A 26,627-nucleotide genomic window follows, 5' to 3' on the forward strand; every position below is an offset into this window, starting at 1 on the left:
TGTGCATTGCTAGAGAATGGCGATTTAAACCTTTTATAGGAATTCATTCTAAACTAATTGTTTCTAGGTATCTTAATTTAAACTGACATGTGGTTTCTTTTTGTACAAGAAATATATATATATATATATATATATATATATATATATATATATATATATATATACATAAGTAATTTTTGTGTTATTTTTTTTATTTTTACAGTGAGACAATACAGTCAATAACATTGTTTTTTCTGCACTGGTAATTTCTCAGAATTTGGTCTATTTTCCTTCTGTAACATGTCTTTTTTTTCCAGACTAGTGGAAAGAAAACATCCAAAATACACAATAAGGTGTTTATTGTACTTCACTTTGACTATTTGTGAGTTGTATTTGGATTTCTTCTAAATACACCAAAAGTTAACATTAGTGAAGCCTCATTCGCTAAACGTTAAATTTCAGAAAACTAGTTATACAAGAAATAATTGTCTTAATGTATGTTATCAACTTGGGAAAGTTTTATGGCACTTTTATTTTTTTTTTACCCTTGCCCCCTGTAGTGTGTATGGAATTCTACAATACATGAAGGCCGTTTCCTGTAAAATGTTCAAATCTCCATTTCAGTAACACTAACATACACCAAACTTTCCAGTTTCATTCTTATCTATATTCTGAAGGTTAGTTTTACAGAGGGTTGTTCATATATCAGCCGAGCCTGATTTATATAAAATGTTGTTCCTAAAAACATGGTGAAAGTTGATTTATTTTTTATTTTTATGGTTGCTAATGTTATCTTCTGGACAGTATTTTCTATTCATGGAATGATAAAAAGAAAGGAAAAACTGTGAATTAAGAAATTTGAAACTGGCTTTGTCCAGTGTTCAGATTTCTGTTCTGGAAATGTATGCAAATTAGCAGATATTCAATAGGGAAATGCTAAATTTGCATTTACAGAGGCGTGTGATCCAAAAACTAAATATCTTAATGCAATTAGTCAACTGTGGAAATTTTATGATAACTTCTGTATTAGATATACCTTTTAACCCTTTTCACCAGTCCTAATTATTTTATTCTAATTATTAATATTGTCAACAAATCCTGCAGCAGAATAAATGTATGCTTTTTTTTCTGAACAAAAGCAAAGTCTTTGACACGAGCAATCATTTTATTTGAAAAAAAGTGAATTGCTATGTACAGTACGTAAAAAAAACATGAGATCAGTCCTGAAACATTTCTTGTCTTTTTGCTTTTCATGTTCATCTCACACAGTCCTGTCATAAAAAACAGGAGGATCCACACACTGTCAGAGCATTCCTGTACAGCATTCAACAGAGGACAAATAAAAACACATTACATCATCACTTTTTCATCATCAGTGTTATCACATATCAAACATAAACCAGTAGGTTTGCTATCCAATAACATTGATATCAAACATTGGTCTCAAAACACACACAGTAGGTGTGTTTTTTTTGTGTATATGCCTTCCTGTTATATTGTATTACAATTAATGATTCACTATTTTTTGCTGACCAAAGATCGCCCCCTGCTGGACCACAGCGGGAACTGGCACATGGCTCCTTTTTACAGGTTCAGGCTAGAAAGTAGGACAATCAAACATCCATGTAAGAATCTCTGATATGCAACTCTCAGGCAGAGGGATATTTTTTAGATTTATTTCTGTTTGATTGATATCTGATATGACTTTAGTTCATATATAGATCATCACTTTGGATAGGGTTAGGAAGAACAAAGGATATGCATTGTAAAAAGAAGGCAATGCCAGGGGCAAAAAGTGAATATTGTGATGGATGCCTGTTCCTCAGGGGTCTCAGCCCTTGGTTGAAATGATTGCATAGCTCTGAGAGTCGGCTCCAGCCCTCTCAGGCCCACATGCTGTAAATACAGCAATAATTCAACACAACAGTCAACCAAAATGTAATCCCATAGCAATAAAAGAATGAGCTCTAGTGCTGAAACTCAAAACATACAACCAAAAGACATTTTCTGAAGCAGGGCTGTGGTCAACATGTCCTTATTCGACTTAGTTTGGGAACTTCTTTTATCATTCATTGGGTTTCAAAGTGTAAAAAAAAAAAAAAAAAGATGGAAGATAACAGATTTCTCTGTTTGGTGTCATTCAAGATTATCCACAAACCTGAAAGATCTTCACTGTATCATCTGCATATTTCTCAAGTTTGACACATTGTTATATTTAAATTAGTAGTTTAAAGCAACATTTTACTTGGTATAACATTAATAGCTGCATGCATCAACCATTTCAATTATTTGTGCAACTTTACAAACTGAAGCCGGAGTCATACCAACGAACAGCATGTTCAGAAATGTCAATATACTGAGTGAAACATTGCTTAAACTAAATTTAAAGAGTATACATGCCCTTCCTTTCTCTGTCTCTATGTGCCGTTTTAAGCTAAATTATGTGCACAAGACACACAATATCAAAATGTATGAGTCAAACAGCTACAACAGAGGGAGATGTTGCTTTGTCCTCTTAACATTTTTAACAACGTGCAAAGCCCTCGTATTGAAGTTGCTGCATTATTTCTGCAAATGTTTCATTTCTGATACATTTATTAATGCATGCCTGATACATTTTTAATGGGATTCAATGGGACTGCTTGATACATATTTAATGAGGTCTTATGAACACGGTTCCCTCAGATTGAGCACTGGCATGAGTTTGGTGAAGCAACAACCATGATGTTTAAATGTCCTTTGATGATGACAAATAAATAAGATAAAAAAAAATACATGAAGCATTAATGACATAAAAAAAATGAAGGAATGTAAACATACATACACCCGCGTACAGACACACACACACACACACACTCACTCACTCACTCACTCGCATGGACAGAACATCTATATATGAGCTGTGTAATAGCATTTCTGCTACAGTGTGTGACAGCAGTTGGAACAAGAGAAAGTCTGTTGGGTTTATTTGGGAGCAAAGCAAAACTCTGCAGCTCTGTTTGGCCCTCGGGACGCACCGTACACATGTCACTGTTTGTCCCAAGCAGAGGAGCTGGTCACCCATCTCCTCTTTTCCTCTTAGCTTGTCTCCTGTCAGACGCCGTTTAAATATTTTAGCGCTAAGTGAGGAAGTCCACAGTGAGTGCAACACGTGTTATGAGTGAGACCCTCTCCTCCTCTGTCTGGTTCACTGCACATGCTCTGTTAGCTGCCTCTTCTTTCACCCCCCTCCCAGTGTTCACGCTGGACTCTTCCACATCATCCCCTGCGATGCAAAACAAGACCATACCACAATGAGTGGTGAGTGCAGATGGGGGTGTTTTGGCGATGTCAGGCGCTGGGGCGGCTGCTATAGCTCGCTGTGGCGCACAGGAGGCTCCAGCTTGTGTGATAGAGCGGTGAGGACCTTGTCGAACTTCTCGTAACGCTCCGATTGGCTGCCCTCAGACCCGCGGCTGCCCCACAGGAGACGCATCTGAAACTCTGTCTGGAAGATCTCGCGGATTTCTGCTCGCTCCTGGAATCCTGGAGAGGAAAGGAAAGGAGAGGAGAGGAGAGGGAGAGATGGGAGGATTAATTATATTCATGATTATCAAGGTTAACAGAAAAAGAACAAAAAGTGAATTAAATAAAACATTAATCCATAACAATGTGGAAAAACAGAATCAGAACTGATGTTGTCAACTAATAAAATTAACTAACTTAAGTTAAATATAGTACAAATAAAAATGAAAACTAAATTCCTTGAGAAAAGTCTCTCGTCTATTTTCTTCAATTTAGATTTAAAATTTTCCTCTGGTGAGATAATATTCTAAGATAATATAAAAAATGTGACTTGAGTATCACCATATCAAAAAAGCTGTAAAAAAAAAAACCCAACTAAATAATTAGTAAAATATAAAAATAAGAGGTTTAAATGCATGTAAAAAAAAAGGAAGTAGGTCACAATGGAAAGAAAATGACATTAAAAAGTCAATATTGGGTAATTAACAACATAGTGCTATCATCTTTCTGTGTGAACTCAAAGGTCCACTAACCAGCCTCTCAACTGTTCTGAAGACTGAGATTAGGTTGAAAGCTCAATGCTCAAATTCTCAAAGTGGACCTTTGAATTTAGATTATTTTTATCCACAAATACTGCTCCGAGGTAAAGGCTGAAAAGCTCAATTAGATAATTCAGACTCCATAACTTTACCCTGTAGATGAACTAAAGACAGATTTTGAAAATAAATATCTGAGCCGAACCGATTTCGACAACCGTACTCAACTTTGTCTGGTAGAAATGTCTATGTGGGAGCAGGCTGAGGTCAGGCTGATCGATAGCCAGATATAACAGGAAACAGAGATGTGAGCTGATAGTTATTGACACACTGTTCAATAAAGCAGTAATGGCTTCAAACTGAGAACCATTGGGGAGGTATTAGGGGTCAATACAGTTAACACAGTAACCACACACACACGCAATCATTACATCACATCAGTGATACTGAACACACACATTAACAGCAGGAGATGTGACAGAAGAGCAGCTGCAGCAGCAACAGAAAAGATTGTGATGAGAAAATGGCTTGTTGATGAAATAATTAACTAGGTTGACTTTATGAATGAGGTTGAACATAATATAAGGGTTAACCCTTTATCGGGCAAATAACTATATTTGGTAACTTCAGTGGATATCAAAACGGGGTCCCCATGTCTCTCTGTGAGGTCGTAGAACCACATGGGTTCCTTCCAGCTAATCAGCAAAGATCAGGCTTCCAATCAGTGGGATAATAATATAATAATAATAACTTTATTGGGCTTGACCTCCAATGTAAAAATGAAAAATTTTGAAAAAAAATCGGCAAGAAACAGTCGTGTTATTCTTCAATGACTTGTACGAGGAGAACTTGACTATGACGGCACATTTGGGCCAAGTATGAATAAAAATAAAATATTAACCCTTTTTTCCAGAAAAAAGTTGCAAATTTACTATATTAAAGTGGCAAATCTACAAGAAAAAATGTGGCAGATTTAAGAGATTTAAAGTGGCAAATCAGCGCGAAAAAAAGTTGCAGATTTACGAGAAAAAAATGAAAAAAAAACAATTTTTTTCTCGCAGATTCACCACTTTAAATCTCATAAATCTGCAAAATTTTTTCTCGTAGATTTGCCACTTTAATCTCGTAAACTTTTTCTCTCAAAATATTACCCCCCTCCCCCGGGTCTGTATGTTTTTTTTACACATTCTGGTTGTATGTAATATTCTCCAATATTCTCTAGGGTAGAAGTTTGGAATTTGCAAGTATTTCAATGAGTGCCCTATTAAGGGTTAAAGGAGAGGTGAGAAATGTGTTTTGTCCACAGTTTTGTGTCTAGGTTATCTGTGAAGCTGTACTTCAGTACAGTGCTGCTTTGAGTTAAATGCTAACATTAGCACGTCCACAATGACATGGTAGCAGATATAACCATGTTCATTATCTTAATTCAGTATGTTAGAACACAAACAGTTGTTAGTTAGTGGTAAACAGACGTACAGCTTAGCTTGATGGGAATGTCAGTTCTGCACAATGGTGGAATGTAACTAAGTACACTTACTCAAGTATTGTACTTAAGTACAATTTTCAGGTACTTGTACTTTACTTGACCATTTACCATTTTATGTAACTTTATACTTCTACTTCACTAGATTTCAAGGTAAACACTGTACCTTTTACTCCAATACATTTAATTAAAAGCTTTAGTTACTTTTCAAGGTGAGATTTATCATAAAAACATGATTCTTTAAAAGTGATTAGACATTTTCATAAATGAAACCACATAACAGTATATTAATTAGTTAAAATGAGCACTACCCCAACAAAATTATAACACTGCTTGCATAAATGCATTAATAGTAATATAACAATAATATATTTAGAATATATTGAACAATCTGAGTGGGGTCATTAAGCATAACGAGTACTTTTACTTTTAATACTTTGAGTACATTTTGATGATGATACTTTTGTACTTTTTTTTTGTACTTACTTCAGTAAGTTTTAAATGCAGGAATTTTACTTGTAGTGGAGTAATTTCACAGTGTGGTATTAGAACTTTTGATGAAGCAAGGGATCTGAATACTTTTTCCACCACTGGTTCTGCAGGTATTGGGTCATAAATTTAAATATTGGGCATATAAAAGGACTGCTCTGACTTCGTTTGGAGTGTGATCATGAAATTACTTCAGATTTGACGATGGTCATTGTCAGTGTCCCGTGAACAGGACTACATTGAACATTTCAGCAAACCTATCAGGGATTTTCTGTATGATAATGAAAAAAATTGGGAAATTATATATTGAAATTATAATAATTTAATTTTAGCCAACTTTCCTTGGAATTTTCAAAAAAAAAAAAAAAAAAAAAGAATCAGAAAGTATTGAAATTTTACATGTCAGTGTCATCATAAATATGATTCCATTGACTGACTTTACCTTTGCAGTAATGTAAAGTTAAATTTATTTTTGTATTTGGTCATAGTAAGGAAAATATTGAGCAGTCATGGAAAAAAATATTAGACCACCATTGTTTTCTTCAATATCTTGTTTCTCTACAGAAATAAAAAAAAGTTTAATTTAAAAGCTGATATCTAGCCATTTTCCATGGTTTTCTTGATAATAACCAAAATCATTATCAAGAAAACCATGGAAAATGGCTAGATATCAGCTCTTAAATTAAACTCTTATGAGCTGTTTTTGTTTTTATCATTATATTTGTCCAAACAAATGCACCTTTAGTTGTACCAGGCATTAAAAGGAACAGAAATTGAAGAAAACTATGGTCTAATATTTTTTTCCATGACTGTAATTACTGTGCTTCTCAGCAAACCTAAAAATATCTAAAAATACAAACAAATAGACGCACATTGAAATCCTGGTCTGGCTGGGTTTCTCACAAACACTGGCTCACTTGAGTGTTTTTACATTGCCTCTGTTGTACTTTGAGCCATTTTGTTATCAGTTGTTCATTTGTTTCTCATTGCATGAGTAACAGGCTGTTTGGCGTGACAGCATGTGAAAAATGTCACTTACATGAGTCTCACGGTCAGTGTGTGAGAACTGGCAGCCCTGAGAACCATAAATGGTAACATATTCTACAGTTGTTGACATTTTTCAGTCTTTACTAAAGCGTGGGACGGACCAAAATGTCAGACCAACCGGTGCCATCAACATACACAGAGCTACGCTTCTAAACATGACTGAAAACAACACAGATGCTCTCAGGAGATGTTTCTAAAGACTTACCCTGCAGTTTGGTCTCAGTGTTGGTTCTGTAGATCCCCCCGTGATGTGCGATGGTACGAGCTGCTTCTAGGTGGTACATGACCACGTCTACTCCCACCTCTGCACTCTCCCAGGGCTCCAGCGCCTCTCCCACAGCCAAACCCCGCTCCAGTAAGGACAGGACTGGAATGATGTGGGGGACGGAGGTGTTGGACAGGGCACTCGAATCTGTGAGCAAAGGAGAGTTTTCAGTCCAGAGTTGAAAATATACACACACATTTTTTTGTATGAAACACATGCATAGCAAACGTGTAAAGTGTGATCTCACCTTTGCCATCGTTCATATTCTTCATGAAAGGTTTGAGTTTCTTCTCATATAGAATAGCGCCCTCTGTGTGTCTCTGGCGTAATGTCACCCATGTCTGCTCAAGGCGGGAAATCTGTAGCAACATTTTTTTTTTTTGAAAATTATATATATTGGGTTTTTAGAATTAACATGATACATACATTAATGAGGGTTTACATGCCCACATTCTTAGATTAAAAAAAGACAAGACCAATTACCACTTTAACAAAGAACAAAACAAAGTAAAAAAAAAAAAACAATCGATAAAAAAAAAAAAAAATAATAATAATAAAAGAAAAAAAAAATTACAACCCTGTATTTCCTATGTAGCTGCTGTGTTCATTTTCATTTTAAACGTTTGCAGCTTTTGTGCTTATGATGGAGACTTTTATCTGTATGTCTCTTACCTGTGGCAGCTCCAGGGCTCTCATCACAGCAGCAAAGCCAAACATGTTGCCCAGGCTGCTTTTCAACTCTGCTGCCAGCTGGATGGTCTTGTGGAGCAGGGCCGCCCTCTCCTCTGTGCTTCCTGTACAGCCCAGCAGGTCCACAGCCATCATGATAGACATGGTGTAGAACCTGAGAAGAGAAGAGCGCGCTGTTCAATGAAAACGCATCAATAAAAGCTAATTACCGCTTTTGGATCGGGAAGCAGAGGGTGCTGAATCACAGTCAGTTTTGAAAGCCACTCTAGGAATTCACATTGTGGCAGACTGTAGTGTGTAACAAGATAAGAAGGACAGAGGAGGGAAGAGGAGAGATAGAGGAGAAGAACAGAAGAGTACAGATAATCAATAGCTGAATTAATGAAGGATTTAGTGAGCGATGTATAAAGGGAGACATTGGGGGGAAAAAAGCGTGTTTGTACCTCTCCAATAGGTCGAGTCTTAGCTGGTGTCCATGTGGTAGTGTCAGTAACTCCAACCCTGAGGACACTCCCATCATCCTTTGCATGTCTGAGGTTACGCCTAATATTCTCGCCACCTGTCCAAGAGTTAAAAAAAAAAAAAAAAGACCAGTTATATATGAGGTGTCATGTTTGCGTGCTTGCATTTAGGTGTGCCTACATGCATGCCAATTGGTCTTCACATCTGGTGTCTTTGTGCATTTACTGCATGTGATTATGCAGATCAGCACGTGTGAATGTGTGCTTTTGTGAGCCCGTGTGCTTGCATGTCATCTATCTGTGTGCGTGTGTGTATTTGTGTGTACCATGCAGTCCACCATGGTGATGTGTTTGGCCGCGGTCCTTGCGTCCACCTCAGCCAGCAGCTCTTTGACTCTCTTCAACACCGACATCTCCAGAGGCTTATTCTCAGCTGGCAAGAGGCAAGACTCAAACCTGCACGGGAGTGATTACGGTAAGTTAGAAAATAGTGAACCGGGACAAGACATGAGCACTGGCATGGACTGTAAGAGAAGAGTGTAAAGATAAAAATAGTTAGAAAAATATTAGACCCCCCTTGTTTTCTTCAATTTCTTGTTCATTTTAATGCTTGGTACATTTGTTTGGACAAATATAATAACAACAAAAATTGCTCATAAGAGCTTCATTTAAGAGCTGATATCTAGCCATTTTCCATGGTTTTCTTGATAAAAAAACCAAAATCATTATCAAGAAAAGCATGGAAAATGACTAGATATCAGCTCTTAAATTAAAACTCATATGAGCAATTTTTGTTATTATTATTATATTTTCCAAACAAATGTACCTTTAGTTGTACCAGACATTAAAATTAACAAGAAATTTGTGAAAACAAGAGTGGTCTAATTATTTCCATGACTGTATGTTACAATGTAATGTTTTGTGAACCTGGTAGGCTATTCCAGTTGTTTGGTTTAAAGGAGATAAAGAACTTAGGACCTTTTTCATGCTAGTATACCTTAAAATTTGTTGTTGAAAGAATCCTTCACCCTTAATTTTTTTCTTGCATGCCTCCATTGTGAAAGGTAAGCCCCAAAACCTAGTCATTCCTTGATGAATTGAAGTAAACGGGATATATTTAACAGCAAAACTGCATCAAAATATCTGACATCAAACTCACACAACTCGTGAAGTATAACCCATATCTCCTTCATCCAGTCGCATCTCAGTACTTTACAAACATGTGCATTGCATCTCCATAAGAGTTATGTTAAAGTTTGTGAATGGCTGTTTTGTAGGTGTTAACCATGGTTCCCACTTTACTTCAATTCATCAAGGATTTACTCTGAATTTGGCTCCATACACTCCAGAGACATGCAAGAAAACCAACATTTTCTTCATGAATTCAAGGTTACACAGGGTGAATAATTCATATACAAATGCTCATTTTCTGTTGTGCAATTTCTTGTTTGTTATTTGCCGACATAAACGCTAATACCAGTACATCTGTTAAAGGCTCAAATATGCTAATAAGATAATGTTTCAGTTTTTAGTTCCAAAAATCCTTCAGAGGGGTTTTTAAGTTTATTTGTAGTTAGTACTTTGAGTAAATTGAGACTGATATATCTGCAACCAAGATAATGACAAATGGAAAACCATTAAACCCACGGTCATAGATACGCAAGTCCTACTATCTACCTTCCAGACTGGTTTCTCTATAACCCTGTTTTGCATTTCTATCTACTGGTGCCTCTCTGCTATTGGGGACTGAGGTATTGTGACTGCTATAATGTATTGGCCACTCTTTATTTACTTTTTATTATTTTATTTTCCATACATCTAGTCGTACCTTGCAATGTCTTACCTGAGCTGTGCTATTGTCTGTTCTGTATATAAAATCAAAATTAAAAATATTAATAAAAATAAAAAATAAAATAAAAAAGATATGCAAGTCCTCTGGACATATAGACAAACTGGACAAGTGTATAATGTAAGTGAACCAAACCAAAGTATATATAACCTTAGCACTAGTTCTAACAGTGGCATTTTGTCCCTGTCGTTCGCTGAATCATGCTGATGCCTTTAAAGCCTTGACTGCCAATTTCCCCAGTAGTGTTGACACTGGTGATAATCCCCCTGCGCCAAAACTTCACAGGGGACACTTTGATGTCCTGCAGCCTGCTCCTGCGCTGCTGCCGACTCAGTGCACCTGACCGTTTTCCTGTGACAAGCCTCATCTGCTGTGCCCTCCCATGGTACCGTGAGCCCAATAAAATACAGTATCTTGCTGTGTCTTTGACCACAGAACAAAGTCTGCCCTCAGGCTATTTCCCACAGGATTATCAACTGTTTACTCAAGTCTATTTTCCAGTCTTTGCTCAGTCATAGCTGTACTGCAGTGCCTGGTCAGAAAACTGCCTCACACCCATATGTTTGCCCTCTATGGAGAAAATGTCAGCAGGTGTATTGACCTTTGAGCAACCTAAATTAATCCTGCTGTAGTGATGAGCTCTGGGTCTGTTACAGTGACTCTCTTGTAAGCTCCTGTCAGCAGTTGTCCTGATCAACAAGGTGTATTCTATTTTGATTCATTTCCAGCCATAAAGACACATATGTTATTGCTATGGACAGCTATTATTTAATGTACATTCAGCATTATCAAATGGACAATTGCAATGCCAATCCAGATTTTCTCCATAAGTATATTTTTTTCTGTTGTTTTAGTAAGTTATTTAACTCTATTGTTTGCATATTAAGTTTTTGTTGCTCAAAAATGAGAGCTGGCTACTTTCAGTTCTTCAAAAATTACTCCAAAACAAAATTGAAAGTTTAAAGCAAGGCGCTACAGCCAAAAACATTGTTTTTTCATGCACTGGTCAATTTTGAGGTTTTGGGCTATTTTTTTTCCCATGACATATTTTCTTTCAGAATAGTAGTAATAGAATAGAAACAGGAAAGAAAACATCCAAATCAAACATTTAGGTGTATATTTTACTATATTTGATCCATTTGCGGCTGCAGATTTGTCCTAAATGTACTATAAGTTAGTGTACTGCAGTGTGTAATGCCATAAGTGTAGTCCAAACCTTTTATTAAACCATATTATGTGTTTTAGATGTTTTATATTGTTGTTGCTATGAATTAGATTCAATAGTCTGCTGTCAAATAGTGATTTACATTAAGAATGAATGCATACATTTTGTTCCTAAAAACATGACAGAAATTGATTTTTTAATGGCTTTTGACAGTATTTTCTGATTTATGAGGAGATATTCCAATTTCCTTCTGTACAACTTTGAATCTAATATATCAACAAAATAAAATAATCACTTTAAAATTTGCTTTATCCAATGTTCAGATTTACGTCCTAGAAATATATGAAAATATTGAATGACCAAATTTGCACATATAAACCTCCAATTTCAGAAAACTTGAAATGCAAAAAAAATATTGTCTTAATGTAAATAACAAACCAGGGAAGTTTCACAGTGATATCTATACGTAAAAAAATGACCCTATTCACCTGTAGTGTCTCCCCTTTAGAAACCCCATGAAGTGCAACTTTGGAAGCCTAATCCTGTGAGCTTGTGACTCGTACCTGGATGGCCTGAACGAGGACGCGGTCTCCACCTGTGGGACGCTGAACATCCCCTCTCCGTCCTCCCTCGCTCCTCCCTCCCTCCCTTCTTCCACTCGCAACCGCTCCACGTAGCTCTTAGTCGGGGGTTTCGGGGGCCCAGCGGGGCAAGGTCTGAGGTCACAGTAGCTCCCTGCTGTATCTGAGGAATGTGATTGGTAGCTGGGATGATGGGCGGGCGTGGAGTGTGCAGAGTGAGAGGTATGCGCGGGATGCTCTGGAGGGTTGTCACAGGCCGAGGGGCTTAGCTGAGGGTCGCTGGAACGACGCATCACGGGGGAAGGTGGGACGACGGCCAGGACCCGCCCGCTTGAGTGGGCTCTCTGCCTGGTGACTGGAGAAAGAGAAGAGTCTTATAATCACTTATGGAGACTGTTTGTGAATGTGATGGGCAGAGATTCTATGTTTAATTTATGTGTCTGAGTCTGTGTGTCTATGGCACTTACTTGCACTGTATGCAGGAGACAGCGGGGTTTCCCCTACAGGTGATAAGGGGCAGCGGTACTCCTGAATCTGGTCCATGCTCATGGCACAGTTCCGCATTGCGTCTTTATGGTGGTGGATTGTCGACGGGCTGCAAGCACAGCATTTTTGGGATGTTAAAATCTTTTGGTATGGATTTAAGAGCTGTCGCGGTGCTGAAGGAAACCTCGCAAAGCAGTGCAGCTCAGGGTGTCACATTTATCAGTCTGAGAGGACAGGAAGGGTGTCGTTACTGATGCAAATGCTAATTATTTCAGGGTGAGAGATGTGGGAGGCATTTTAGTTGGTGCAACCTTTAAGCAAATTCTACTTCAAGACACGCTCGTGTTATTTATGAATAAAAAACATGTTTAGGAGTTTAAAGTAGGAGCAGAAAACATAGCAGTGTGGCTTCTGAGGGAAAGCATTAGCTGCACTTTATTACTTGAATACTAGAAAACTTTTTTTTCTTGCCTTCCTCCACAGTGAACAGGGAATCAGAAAATGGCCCTAAACCTGGTGACTCCTAATGAATTTAAGAAAAGACCAGTTTTAACCACATAATTAAATGAAAACATCCATTTCGAACTCTCACACGACTCATGCAGTAAAATCCAAGTCTCAATTTTCCCGTTGTATGCTCAGCACTTTCCAAACTTATGCATTTTCAGTGCTGCTCAACAGATTGGCACAGACTCGCTTGCTAAATGGTAAGATCTTGGCAAAAAAAGATGTGTTTTGGAAGTAGTGAGTATATAAATGGATGAATGAGACTTGAATTATATTGCACCAGCAGTGTGAGAGTTTGTAAATGGATGTTATGACGTACATTGGCTGTAAACCTGGCCTGCATTTACTTCAATTCATTAAGGATTTACTACATTTTCAGATTCTTCTTTCACATACAGGAATGCAAGAAATTCAATGTAATGCTTGAAGAGTTATCGATTTACAAATGGTCATTTAAAGGGTAAGATATTCCAAGGTGCATAAGAACTATTTCTTAGAACATTTAAACTGGGAAATGTTTTCAACAATCATGCACAAATACATCTCCTCCACACATCTATGCTTTACAGCCCAGTGTTGATTTGGCATTGGTTTTGCCCCATGCTTTAAAAGCTTGCTCAACTTCCCTCCATACTCCCTGTGAGGCTACAATGTGTTCCCACTGTACACAGCATATTTGTCTGCTCCTTCTTTGTAGATTCAAGTTTCAAGAAGACATTTTCTGTTTGAAACTTGAGTGATGCAGTGCAGAAGTGAACGAGTCATTTTCACTCTGAGAAAACTAACAGGACTTGATGCTCATCACTAGGGGAGGTGCTAATGGTGTTTGTGAAGTGAGGAAGTCGCAGGACTGTGGGAGGAAAGTGCACTAGTTTAGTGCTCAAACACAACACTGGTGTTACACACACACACACACACACACACATACACACACACAACCTGCAGTTGGGCACAGGTTCCGGCTCAGGTTCTGGTGGTGCCACTGGTGTCTTAACTGGACTGGGACTGTCTGAGTCACTGATCATGTATATAACATGAAGCAAGAATGAAAGAAAATCAGATAAAGACTGTAAAAAAGCTGTTAGGGTTTCATTATTGCAAACAGACGCTCCTCATTCCCCCGCCTCACCTGTGAGGAATCATCTTCTCCGTCGTCAGCCCGTCAGTCATGGTGACACTCCGTCTCTTGATGTAGGCTCCCCTCTGACTGGACGGCGAGTAGGCGGAGCCTTGCTTGCTGGTCGCCAGAGCGAAGGTGGCTTCCAGGTAACGCAGAGGAAGAGTCCTGCTGACCGGACAGTAAATGTGGACACCGCTGGACTGGGAGACCGGTTTGCGCTGGCCCACATAAAACCGCACGAGCTCCTGGACCGAGTCGAAGCTGTCAGACTCCAACATATACTGCACCTGAGGATGAAGAGACAATAGGATTTAACACAGGATGACAACTTTGTGTTTTGTATCCTTGCTGTAATTAGTGGAATTGCAGGATTTTTGTGAGAAAATTGAAGCATCTGTTTTCTCTCGTGTAGCAAAATCACTCAAATATCACTCCATGTTTTGAGTTCTTTGAGTGGGGAGCACAAAATGATGCTGTTTCTCATAAATTCTATTATTTCTACAGTGCTTAAAGCCACTTTATACACCGCAGAAGTATCTAATAACTACTTTGTGTATGATAAAATGAAACCGAAATCAGCACGCGGGGTGTGAATTGAGGTTTGGAGGCAGACAGAGAGGAACAGCTGGTCAACAAGGCACACCTGCACCAAATTAGCCTGCCCATGTAGCTACTGCCATCATGAGGGACAGCAAGAGAAAATAGGCCTCTCTAAGTGGAGAATGGGTCTTGACTTGCCAAACACAGGTGTACATAATAACACTGAAAATGCACTCTATTAAAGAATGGTGGAAGTGAGATGAGAGAAGGAGGCTTTGAGCAACACTGTCATGTTTATAAAGACTGTAGTCATGACTCAATGCAGTCAGTATGACAGGTCAAACACAAGTGTGACTAATGACATTAATAATGGCTGTTTTAATGCCAGGACTCTGGTTCTGTGAACGCTGACTCAACAGAACACACCGACTGAGAACAGAGCTGTCGTTAATGTTATTAGTTACACCTGTGCTCTCCCTGCTCCCATCAAGAAAAGGACTGAGTGACTTTCTGAGTAATGAAGGTTACATTGGCCCAATCCCAGGTCCTTTGTCAAACTATCCCAGACTCCCTCTCCCTACCCACTGCCACTCTGTTTGCATGTGGCTCCGCCGTATTAAGTGAAGTAGCAAATAAGCAGCAAATTAGTGGAAGTGGATTATAAAACCTCCCTACAGTGAGCCTGCATAGATGCGTTTTACTGACCACGTGAACAGATGGAGCTGTGTTATGCTGGGCTTACACCAAAAGATTTTCACAGCCCCAGACTAAAAACTGAAAGTCTTTAGTAAATCTGAGTTTTACTGGAGTCACAGCGCGTTCCCGTTATCTCCATTGTTAAGTTTAAGGTAGTAGTCTGCGCTGTTTCATATCTCATGAGCATTTCTCTTTTTTTTCTGACATTTTCAAAGCTGAACTAATAAAATAATTATCTATGGATGAGGCAAAAATGAAAATAATTAAATTAAATTAAATTATTTTAAGCACTGTAGCCCTTGTTCATTTCGTTGTAACGATGTAACACAATCAACAACCAATAGATGAGCACACGAAAGCTCAGTCGGTAAAACGACTTTGACAGGAAAGAGTAACATCACAATAATATTAGTAAGCTCAGTCCTGAGTAAAAATATAGTGATGTGATATATTTACGGCCACAAGCGGGATTTTTGGGGGCGCTGTTTCTTAGTAAAGAGAATAGTAAGGAGACCCAGTTAAAATTTATAAATAAATGTATACATGAATAACTAATAAATAATCAATGATTAATTAAAGTTGATAGAGCTGATAAATATAATTATTCAATTAAAAAAATTATAATCAAATAGGAAATGAATGTATATCATGAATTCATTTCTAAATTTCCCTTTCCTTTATTCTTCCTTATATCTATTTTTACTGTAAAATAGTCAACCTTCCATGTTAGAAAAACAGAAACCCCTTTTTCAGCTTTTTGTTGTTGTTGTTTTTTTTCAACACAAAACACTGCACACTCTAGAGCAGCTGGAGCCAAAAGCTGCTTCTCCTCCATTTTGTAAGTTTTTACTAAGAGCATAATGGGGGAAAAAAATGCTAAAAGAATCTAGTTGAAGTCTTGTAAATATTAACCCTGAAAGATTCAGTCCGTCTAAAATCTCAGTCTGAGACTAAAAACTTGTCTTTGGATGTGAGCAGGTTTGAGCTGATAGCCATCTACTGTATTTATATTATTTTGTATTTGGGATCTAATGCAAAAAGTCAAACCAAATAAGCAGCACCACTGTTGTGTAGCAGACCTGCCTTAAATCATGTTCATTCTTAAACTTGAAACCAGTACATACTCGTTTTATTTTTATGGATGTATATACATATTATATATCTTTAATATTATCTCAATATTTATTTTATCTGTTTTTTCCTCTTCTCTAGGTGAAACGTGTGGAATGTGTATGTGTAAATATCTGGATTTTTTGTTTCTGAAGGACCTACACCTTTGACATATAATGACAATAAAGGCAATCATTGTTCATTGTTCTTTTATAATATACCCTTTTCTAGTCTAAAAAATAATAGACATGTATATATTATTTACAGACTGCTGCAAAAATCAGCAACTCATAAACATCAGAGTGAAAAATGAAAAGCTGTTTCCAAAACAGAAAGAGAGAAAAGACCAAAGAAGATGGACTAAGTTTCTCTGTTCATTGCATTTTTTAAATTACTAAAAGACTACTGAGAACCTTTCCACATCCCCTAGAATATATCTTTGCACATTTTTGCCTCCAAATTGAATTTGAAATGGTTAAATTTTACATAAAACTATTTTCTTTTTCTCTGTCGGAAACAGACAGAAAGAAGGAAATTTGTGGCAAAGCTTGCTGTTGTATTTATACCCTACACCGTAATGAGAAGTTCTTCATTCAGTTGTTATTGTGACTCCGGTCAGAGTTCACTTCAGGGTCTGATATAGGCTGATGTACATAAACCAAGCAGTGATAATGTAGGGAAGAAGCTTATCAGGATACATTTTTAACCTAAATGAATGAAGAAACATGAGATCAATTTGAAGTTGATATGCTGCTTAAAGGGGGCACTTCAAGATTCATGGAACCAATTTATGCAACATTATCATGTGCTAAACCTATATATTCATCAATATTCATAACATAGAAAATACATTTTTCAAGATATATCAAAGCATTTTGGTAAAGGACACATTATACTAGGCCTTTTAGCTTATTGCTTACATGACGTTAATGCATTTTATATGAAGAACAAATAAGAAGATTATACATTTATCTGTTTGTCATCTACTCTGCATAGCAAGAGCCTGGATGAGTGAAGATCTGGCAGTCAGTTTTTGGTCATCTTGACATTAATAGATGCAAAATAAAAACTTACAGCAGCGGGTGTCAAATGCATTTCGTTTGTTCTTTCTTTTTGGCTTTCTTTCTTTCGTTCGCGAGTCTCATTATTCCTTTGTACCATTTCGAGCCTTTATGAACTCACGCACTCAAGCACTAAAACTGCGCACACATGAAATGTCAATTAAGCCTGTGAGGGTTTAGTTCTCTGGCTTTAGGGTGAAGATTGGAAGATCGGGCCATTGTTTGATCTTTTGGCATTAAATAAAGTAGAGAGAACAGACAATAACAAGGGTAGATTTATCCCCACTCCACTGTATGCTCACAGAACGTGAAGTTACTGCAACAAGGTGTTTTAAAGTTCTAATACAAACCTTGGTCTCATTGGATTTGACCAGGACTTTGCTGATCTTGAAGTGCAGCACCTCATTATCCCACCGACAGGTCAGCACGTAGTCTCCCACACTGGTCAGAGAGTCACGCACCAGGAAATCTCCGTTACGCACAACCAGAGTCTCTGACACCTAGACAGAGAAAAATATGCTTTTAAATGAGTAAAACGAGACAAAAGGCTCAGATCCTAAAGAGCTGGAAGCAAACTTGGTGTACTGAGCTACTGATACTTTGACTGTTGAATTATTGAGTTTAGAGAATCATGATTATTTATAACAAAGCCTTAGGACAGTTTGTTTCTCCGAACAAACAAAACTATCTCTCTCCCTGCCACAAACGTCTCCGCTATGCACCGTTTGAATTGTCAATGATGGATAAAATGGCAGCGATGACTTTCTGCGGACACATTTGATCGAGTTAAGCTCGATTGTAAAAATGAGAGTTATTTTGAATTTATTGACAAAACGAGCAATCCAGAAAAGCAATTTCCCATTCATGGTCAATGGAGCAGCTCCGGGCTGTACATCTTGCTGATACCAAACGCTGCAGACACATGTCTCTGGTGTCTGTGAGGAGACATCGCAAATATTGATCCAGTAGTCATGTAGGAAAAGGGTAACATATTTCAAACTGAGCAGTATTACCTTTAAAACTACCTGCAAAAAGATTGCAGATGAAGGCTGGAGGTGTGATGCTTTAAATTCACTCGACACAGGAAACAAGGCATGAAATATGTAATGCAGCACAGAATAAGGTAAACAGTGCTTCACAGACCAGCAGGAGGCAGTATATACACAGATCAAAAGCTCGAACCAGGAGCAGCATCCTCTCATCTCTTCCATTACTAAACATTATTCTGCTGTGGTGGATTTTTCAAGGCTTTTTAAAATCTGACATATATCACCACATTTAAGAATTTACCAGCTTTGCAGACAGTTTGTTGCAAACTATTTAAAACAAATGACTAAAAAGGAAGCCATATTCGTTCATACAGTCATGACGTGTGCACATACTGGAAGTCTTCACTTTAAAGGGAAGAATACAAACGAGCAGGAAGGAAGGAAAGGATGTGCAGCGTGTGAAGTCTAGTCACTAAGTATTGTTTTGGTAACCAGAGGGCTCAGGGTTTCCCCAAGTTTCCACTGGGGCAAAGCACGAATACATGAATATTTTATGTAAATTAAAAGAGGAAAGACTCACAGATGGCTGATTTGAATCTGTGTCTGTGTTTATGTGTGTGAGAGACGGAGAACAGAGGTTGATCAAGAGACAGAGGCTGCGTCTATGAACGAGTTCCCCTCCACATGTGCAGGCAGTATGTGTGTGTGTGTGTGTGGGTGGGTGGGTGCAGGTCTGTTGTTGTGTGTCTCTGTGTATCTGTGTCTCAGTCACCAGCTGTGAAACTCAATTGCGTACATCAGCAACACACACAGCTGTCTGTTTGGCAGAGTTTCCCCTCCTTCTGAGCGCTAAAGCAATTTCTACTGAGCTGTGACAGATGATGGGATTCAGTAATCAGTGTCATTCTGTGTGTAAAGCATTTAAACTGTGCTTTCAATGCCAGAGACTTTAGCCAAGTAATCGCTCAACTAATACTACTGGTTGACAACCACATCAACCCACGCAGAAATACGATTGTTTTTGCACTTTTATTATATTTAATTCTGCCTTTTTAAAAATAAATCATGGAATGTGGGGGCATGGAATACAAAGCACAGCAGTAATTTAATCTTTTTCAGAATTTATTTATTTATTTAGAATTAATTTCACTGCCACGTGGACGAAGAGACTGTGATATGAAGTTTAACTTTTTGTTTATATCTGTGTATGTTTCTTGACAACGAAAGGTTTTGAAACTGATTACTCACTCATAAAAAAATAATTTTTGGTAATTTTTGGTGTCCATTGTGTTAGCAGAAACACATTAGACTCAATTTATTCAAGACACAATGTAAAACAAGGGCTGCAGTGCTTAAAATAATCATTATTTTAATTTTTGCCTCATCTATAGATAATTATTTTATTAGTTCAGCTTTAAAAATGTCAGAAAAAAATGAGAAATGCTCATTAAAGCAGCCCAGAGTCCAAAGTGAGCTATAAATATTGGTTCTTTTGTCAAGAAAACCAAAGATATCTAATTTACAATAAAACAGAGCAAATTCTCACAGCTGAACAATTATTTTTTATTATCAATTAATCTGCCAAGTACTTTAATTGATTGTTAAGTCTATAAAATGTTAGAAAATAGAGAAAAATGTCCGACATTATTTCTCAGTTCATGGTGACATCTTTTAATGTCTGTTTTTTTCTCACCAACAGTTCAAAACCCAAAGAAATTCAGTTTTTAATGATATGAAACAAAGAAAAGCAGCAAATAATTACATACAAACTCGCGTTGCTGGAGCCAATCCCAGCTGACATTGGGTGAGAACTAATAAATTAAGTTAATAACTTATATTAGTTGCTGATTAATTATGCGTCAATTGATTGATCCTGGCTCCAAAGGGCTACCTGCATGTACAGTATGTGTCTCTATGTGTGTTCTCTGTGAATATACATGTGCTGGGACATACTGTACACAGAAAGAACGTTACCACGAGGATTTATTGCCTTGGATGTAGTATCTGTGTACCCATCTGTTCTCAAACATCCATTCAATACTCGCAGCATCATGACTGACTCACTGTTCTCTGCTGTGCATGTATACAGATCGCTCAGTGTACTTTCACAGTGTGTGTTTACCTCTCTGGGTATGTGTCCATGGTACCAGCCATGGCTCCTGATGTCAGCAGCACTCAGCTTCAGCTCCTCCTCCAGCTCCTTACGAAGCTTCTCAGGAGGAGACTCCAGCAGGTACTTCTCCTTGGAGAACTGTGTGGAACATACAGAAGAGGACAACAAGACGTGAGTGGGGCTGAGTTTACCCAAGGGACTCCTCACATGAAGCCCGTACAGTGTATTCACATGTAAATGGTTGACTCTATATATACATTTTATTTATTCAGGTGAATCCCTTAGAGATTTGGATCTCATTTCAAAGACTTGCGTACATACATATATTTATACTATACATTTCTATATTATGTATTTTTATATTTTAAATACAATAAATAATGTATAAATGTATATTTTCAACCTTTATTTTTTCAAAAATAAATCCAATTAAGATTCAATATCTTTTTTGACCAGGATTCCTTTGAAAAAGAGATTTATTCCTGGAAAAATACAGATTAAATAAGACAAAAATTTATTAGATTATTTATAATACATAGAGATACTGAAAAAATACTTATGTTTATAGCATGAAAAAAAAGTAGTAGTATAAAACTGTGACATGGTGTATGGTTTCTAGCTACAACAGGGTGCGTTTACATACATACATCCAGGCATGCACAAAAACACGCACACACACCTGTGTTACAGAAGGCGACACTGCAGGGAAGCAACAGTGTGTGCTGCCTTACACACAAGCACTCACACACACACACACACACACACACACACACACAAGAAACGATCCAATCGACCCTGACCTGATTACTAAGAGGCAGAAATCATCAGGAGTACGCTCTTATTGTGCTCGTGTACAGTGGAGACCTAGCTTTAGTTTTCAAGTGCGGTCACTCAGGATGGCTTAGAATAATGCCAAATACACACTCACACACACATTCATACACACAAACAATTGGATCAGATTTCAAAGCTTCATATTTGTGCACAAAGAACAGCAGTGGATTGTAAAACAAGAAAATAAATTACACTGAATATTTTCATGGTTATTTAAAAAAGGGGCAATGTGTAATTACAGGCCACATGCTCCAAAAAATAAGGGACAGCATTTCATCTGTGCAAGAATTTTATGATTTACTAACAGAAGCAATGGGACTGTTCAGGATTGTGAGTTAGACAACAATCCTTGCAACTTTCCACCTAAAATTAAGACCCACACCTGAACTGAGATTTTGTGTTTAAGAGACGGGTTCCTGAAGAGTCGAGCTCCATCCTGGTGGAGATAACTTGCTACGAGCTGACAGAGACCAACAGTCTGGCAGAGAGGAGGCACAGGCGGATGCAATGTGGAGCTGGGTGTGGGATCTGATGCAGCACACTAACACACTGGCTAAACTAAGTCAGGGATATTTTGTGTAGACAGGTCTCAGATAACATAATGCAATTATTCATGCAGTAGTTGGTAGTCCGAAGTCTCGCATTGTCCAACTTCTTGACACCACATTAGTCTTTGCCGGGCAAGACACTGTACAGCAGGTTTATGGGGGGTCACTGTTAGCCTAGCCTAGCCATTGCAATGGTCTTTTAAACACAGAATTCCCATTAAAATAATGGTTTTAATTTTAGTTTGAGGCAAAAGCTGCTAAATGTTGTAGCCTACCACTAACACTGTGGCTGAGTCACTTCTTGTCCTTTTTTTGTTTCTTCCACCTTTGTCAATTCTGTATTTTATTGCACTTTTTGCACTTTTATGTGAAGTACTTTGGTGCAGTTCAGCCGTCTGTAAATGCGCTATATAAATAAATTTGACTTTGACTTTGATTTTGAGGGCAGACTGGATGCTACAGTGACTCACTATCGCCTCTTGAGGCATAAGTGGTATTACAAGACAGAATGTGCTGGGTCTAGCTTATTAGCACGCTAATTTCAGTGGATATCTCTGCAGCACAATACAAAGACGTCTTTTACATTACGCCAAAAACTGTTATTCCTTCATATTCTGTTGATAATGTTATTAAATTAGTTGAATGATTTAAACTTAAATTATGGTCATATCTTACACATTGCACCTTTAAATACAAATAACCTGAGAGCTACCTGTGTCTGAGATAATGATAATTATAATAATTATAATGAGCATTAAAGCTTCTTAGGTAATATTGACACTTGGATTGGTAAGATCCACAGTCAAACTCTGAGAGGAAACTATGCACAAAAAATATGTGTTCAAGTATCTGATGCACTCAGGAACACTTTGAGTAGGTTCGGAAAGGAAAATAGGAAATCCCACACTGGGACCTTGATGTTACGTGACGGCACCCTAACAACCGATGATTGTGGAAAGATTGAGTTCAGATAGATCTTAGAGGAGGCAAACAGGGGACACACAAACACAAACTCTTACACAAACAACCTCAAAACACGAGATATCCACACAGGAATAAACAGCGAGAAAGGAAATCATCTCGACTCTGCCAATATGAGGAGAAATGAGACTGGAGACCAAAATAAACAGTAAACAGCCTTGTCGCTAAGGCCAGCCTGTCGTTCCTCCTAATATTTTCCTTCAATCTCTCTCTCCCTCTCTCTCTCAGACTCAATATTTTCCCCCTACTTTCCCTCCATCACACTCTTTTCCCCCTCTGCCCACCGTTCATCATCCACTCTCTGTTCATCATCCCTCACAATCAGAAAGTTTCAGCAAGTCGTTCGACTTTTGCTGAATGTGTGTGACACAGCCCGAGAAAGAGAGGTGAAAACATTGTAACAGAGTGTGAGCGAGGACGGGTGAGTGTGTTTCCACCCCTGCATGGGTGTGTGTGATATGAGGAGACTACAAGAGCCAAACAATCGATCTTATCGTCTCCAGGTCACTGTAAGATGAAATTATTAACTTCCTCCTCTCCCCTGCTCCTCTGCCTCTCTTCTCCAATCCTCGGGGGATAGATGGAGGAATATCGCCTCAGAGGCTCACTCTCCCAGATTAGATTTGAGGTGTGTGAGAGGGTGTGTGTGCATGTGCGAAGAGGCCAATAAAAGAGCAGAGGGGTCAAGTGTGCAGTTATTGCTTTTCCTTGTCTCCCTGGAAACCCAGGAGGGGCCTGCCACTGAACTGATGCTCAACAATGAACTTGGTGTGTATAAGTGTGTGTATGTGTGTGTGTGTGTGTGTGTGTGTGTATATATGAAGGGTGATGGGGCAAATTGAAATGTCAGTGGGGCCCTATTTATGATACGGTTCATGGAATAGGCTGACATCAGCGGGGGCACATTGAAAGAGGGAGAAAAATGGGTTGAGTATAAAGGAGCGGTGCAGAAAAAGTGATTTGACACACAAAACATCCGCTTTGTTGCATATGTACATATGAGAGAAACAGGAAAAAAAACACACAAAATAAAAGCCATCAATCTATATCTCTCCCATGTTTATATAGGCTCGCTTATCCTGCTGCCCCCGCGACCCAGCCCCAGATAAGTGGATGAAAATGGATGAGTGGATGGATTTATATTGCAGAGAAATTCCCCAATTCCCTCCTTATATATCTGTTTTCTTAGGATATGTCTTCTCCTATTGACTTTGTGCTGTTATCACAGATTCCTTCTAAAAGAGACAGTTGGTACAATCGAGATGAAGTAGAGATGTGAGAGCACAAAAAAGGTGAGAATGAAGAATACAAAAAGTGTGGACTGAATGTGTAGAAAAGGAAAAGACACAAATGGAATAAGTACAAAGACCAGTATGATATTATAAATACAATCACAAAGAGTATGCAGGTTTTCTATACCCCTGCTACACTGAGTCCTTGATCAGCGTGTTCGTTTGCCTGTCGGTGTGCAAAGAGAATTCTAGTATTCTACCAAAACTTGTATTATTCCTTCAGATCCAGGTCCAAAACTCTGCTACTAGAATTTTGATTCAAGCTTGCAAACATAACCACATTCCCTGATCCTCACACTGGCGACCTGTTGCTTTTAGAATTGATTTTAGTTTATTATTGATTTCTTCCAAGACCCTGAGAGACCTCACCCCGAGTAATTTGTCAGATCTTTGATTGCTTTTATGTCCCTTCCTGCAACCTGAGACCCTTTAATGTGTCATTCTGTGTTGTTCCAAAGTCTAGATTCATAAACGAAGGTGATAGAGTCTTTGGAATGACCTGCCTGGGAAGATCAGGGCTGCAAACTCTGTCTATTAAATCACTTAAAAAAACACTTTAGTGATTTTATGTGTATTTTTATGACGCTCTAGTTCATTTTCTCTTCTCTCTCTTTTTTAATACGTGTTTAGTTATTGGCATTTAGTTCATTCATTGCTCTCTGGTTTTGAATGCAATGAGTAACTACATTTTTAAAGGTACTATATGAATAAAGTTTAATATTATTATTCATATCATCATTCAAACAATACTTCAGTATCACTATAATGAATTACCTGCTTCATTTATCAGTATCTCTGCTTCTATTAATACTAATCTATAACCGTTCTTACTACTATAATATTTAACTACAAATATTACTCTTACTATTAGCACCGCTGCTACTCTACCGCTGACTAAGAAATAACTACAACTTACAGTATATAACTCTCAGTGCTACTATAATTTCTATTAATACCAGCACTATTACTACTACAGTTTGTGTCCATGTTTTGAGAAGTAGTTTCAGTAGTATTACAGCAACTCTCTTACTACTATGGTTAGTGTTGTTGCTTTTACTACTAACTATTTCAGCTATTTCTGCTATTATAACTGCGGCTAGTCCTGCTATTATTTTCCATATGCATCAGATAAAAGAGAGAAGGCTCCCTTATTTATTTTGTTATGTATTTTCAGTGGGTTTACCAGCAGCGCACCAATACATATAAGCATGCACGTATAAGCACGAGAGATGAACTGTCAGAGTAAAATACACAAAGACCGACAGATTTTTGAAGCAAGAGGCAGGCGGACACGAGAGGAACAGAAGCAGACAGGTCAGAGACAGACGCACAAAACAACCAGCATACATAAAGACTAAACATCAGACATTCAGGAAGTCACAGAGGCAGACAGACCGACAACAAAAACTCATTAATGTAGACAGAGAGGCTGATACACAGGAAGACAGGTAGCCCATTAGCAGATGAGAGAGTTTAGGCAATTTAGCAGCTGATGCAGGACTTTGTTTCCCCAGGGGGGACGAGGAGAGGAAAAGTGATTGGTGTATGGGTGTGTGTGCACACGCTGGGTATGTGTGTATTCATCCATGTAGGCGTGTGTGCATATGTGTGTGTTCTACATGGGTGGCACTATTAATGGATGGGGCTCTATTTTTGGTTTAAGCTGAAGAGAAAGTAACACTAGGTTACCAGAGATAAGAGCAATGTTAATATAAAAACGGGCCTGGATACATTCATTATAATAGTGCAAGTACTATATAGTTTAAATGAGTGAGTCAGGGAGCAGACTATGGGGTGTGTGTGCATGTGCGAATATGAGTTATAGATAACCACACAGTGTGATCCATCCCCTAATTTACACCAACGTGCACTTGAGCCTTCTCTCCCTCACAGAGAGCCAATTAGACGGTTTCACCTGATGACATCACCACACCCTAACCGAGTGAAAACTGACACTGCTATCACTCAACATCAGTAAGAGAAAAAAAGGGACCACCTAAAAGGAAAATAAATGAAAGGGATGATAATGGGGAGGAAATTCAAAATTTATGCACATATTTATACATATATTATGCACGCACACGCCTTTTTTTAAGCATGTTGTGGATATGTGTGTGTGTGTGTGTGTGTGTGTGTGTGTGTGTGTGTGTTATGGCGGTCCCTGGCTTTGTTCTGCTGTGAATCAATTGGTTATTTTATATGTTTATCACTTTGCATTCTTGCTGTTTTCTTTCTTTTCTGTGCAAGTTTGCATTTCTAACATGCAACTAATTAAAATTAATTGATTTTTTTACATGAGTG

At 38.1% G+C, this 26,627-nt stretch overlaps 1 protein-coding gene across 1 annotated transcript in view; it reads right to left on the reverse strand.

The window, feature by feature from the left end:
- Positions 1-1,125: 1,125 nt before the first annotated feature.
- Positions 1,126-26,627, reverse strand: part of sh2d3ca (SH2 domain containing 3Ca) — a 73,883-nt gene continuing 48,381 nt past the window's right edge. Inside the window, exons 5-16 of the mRNA XM_059358321.1 lie at positions 20,681-20,809; positions 17,920-18,069; positions 14,172-14,449; positions 13,982-14,059; positions 12,517-12,644; positions 12,032-12,404; positions 8,781-8,910; positions 8,437-8,552; positions 7,976-8,147; positions 7,551-7,662; positions 7,244-7,450; positions 1,126-3,504 (exon numbers count right to left, since the gene is read on the reverse strand). Coding sequence (XP_059214304.1) covers positions 3,329-3,504; positions 7,244-7,450; positions 7,551-7,662; positions 7,976-8,147; positions 8,437-8,552; positions 8,781-8,910; positions 12,032-12,404; positions 12,517-12,644; positions 13,982-14,059; positions 14,172-14,449; positions 17,920-18,069; positions 20,681-20,809 — 2,049 coding nt within the window. The 3' untranslated portion in view covers positions 1,126-3,328. The remainder of the gene's footprint in view (positions 3,505-7,243; positions 7,451-7,550; positions 7,663-7,975; positions 8,148-8,436; positions 8,553-8,780; positions 8,911-12,031; positions 12,405-12,516; positions 12,645-13,981; positions 14,060-14,171; positions 14,450-17,919; positions 18,070-20,680; positions 20,810-26,627) is intronic.

Source organism: Centropristis striata, chromosome 19 (assembly GCF_030273125.1).
Source record: "Centropristis striata isolate RG_2023a ecotype Rhode Island chromosome 19, C.striata_1.0, whole genome shotgun sequence".
NCBI classification, from domain to species: Eukaryota; Metazoa; Chordata; class Actinopteri; order Perciformes; family Serranidae; genus Centropristis; species Centropristis striata.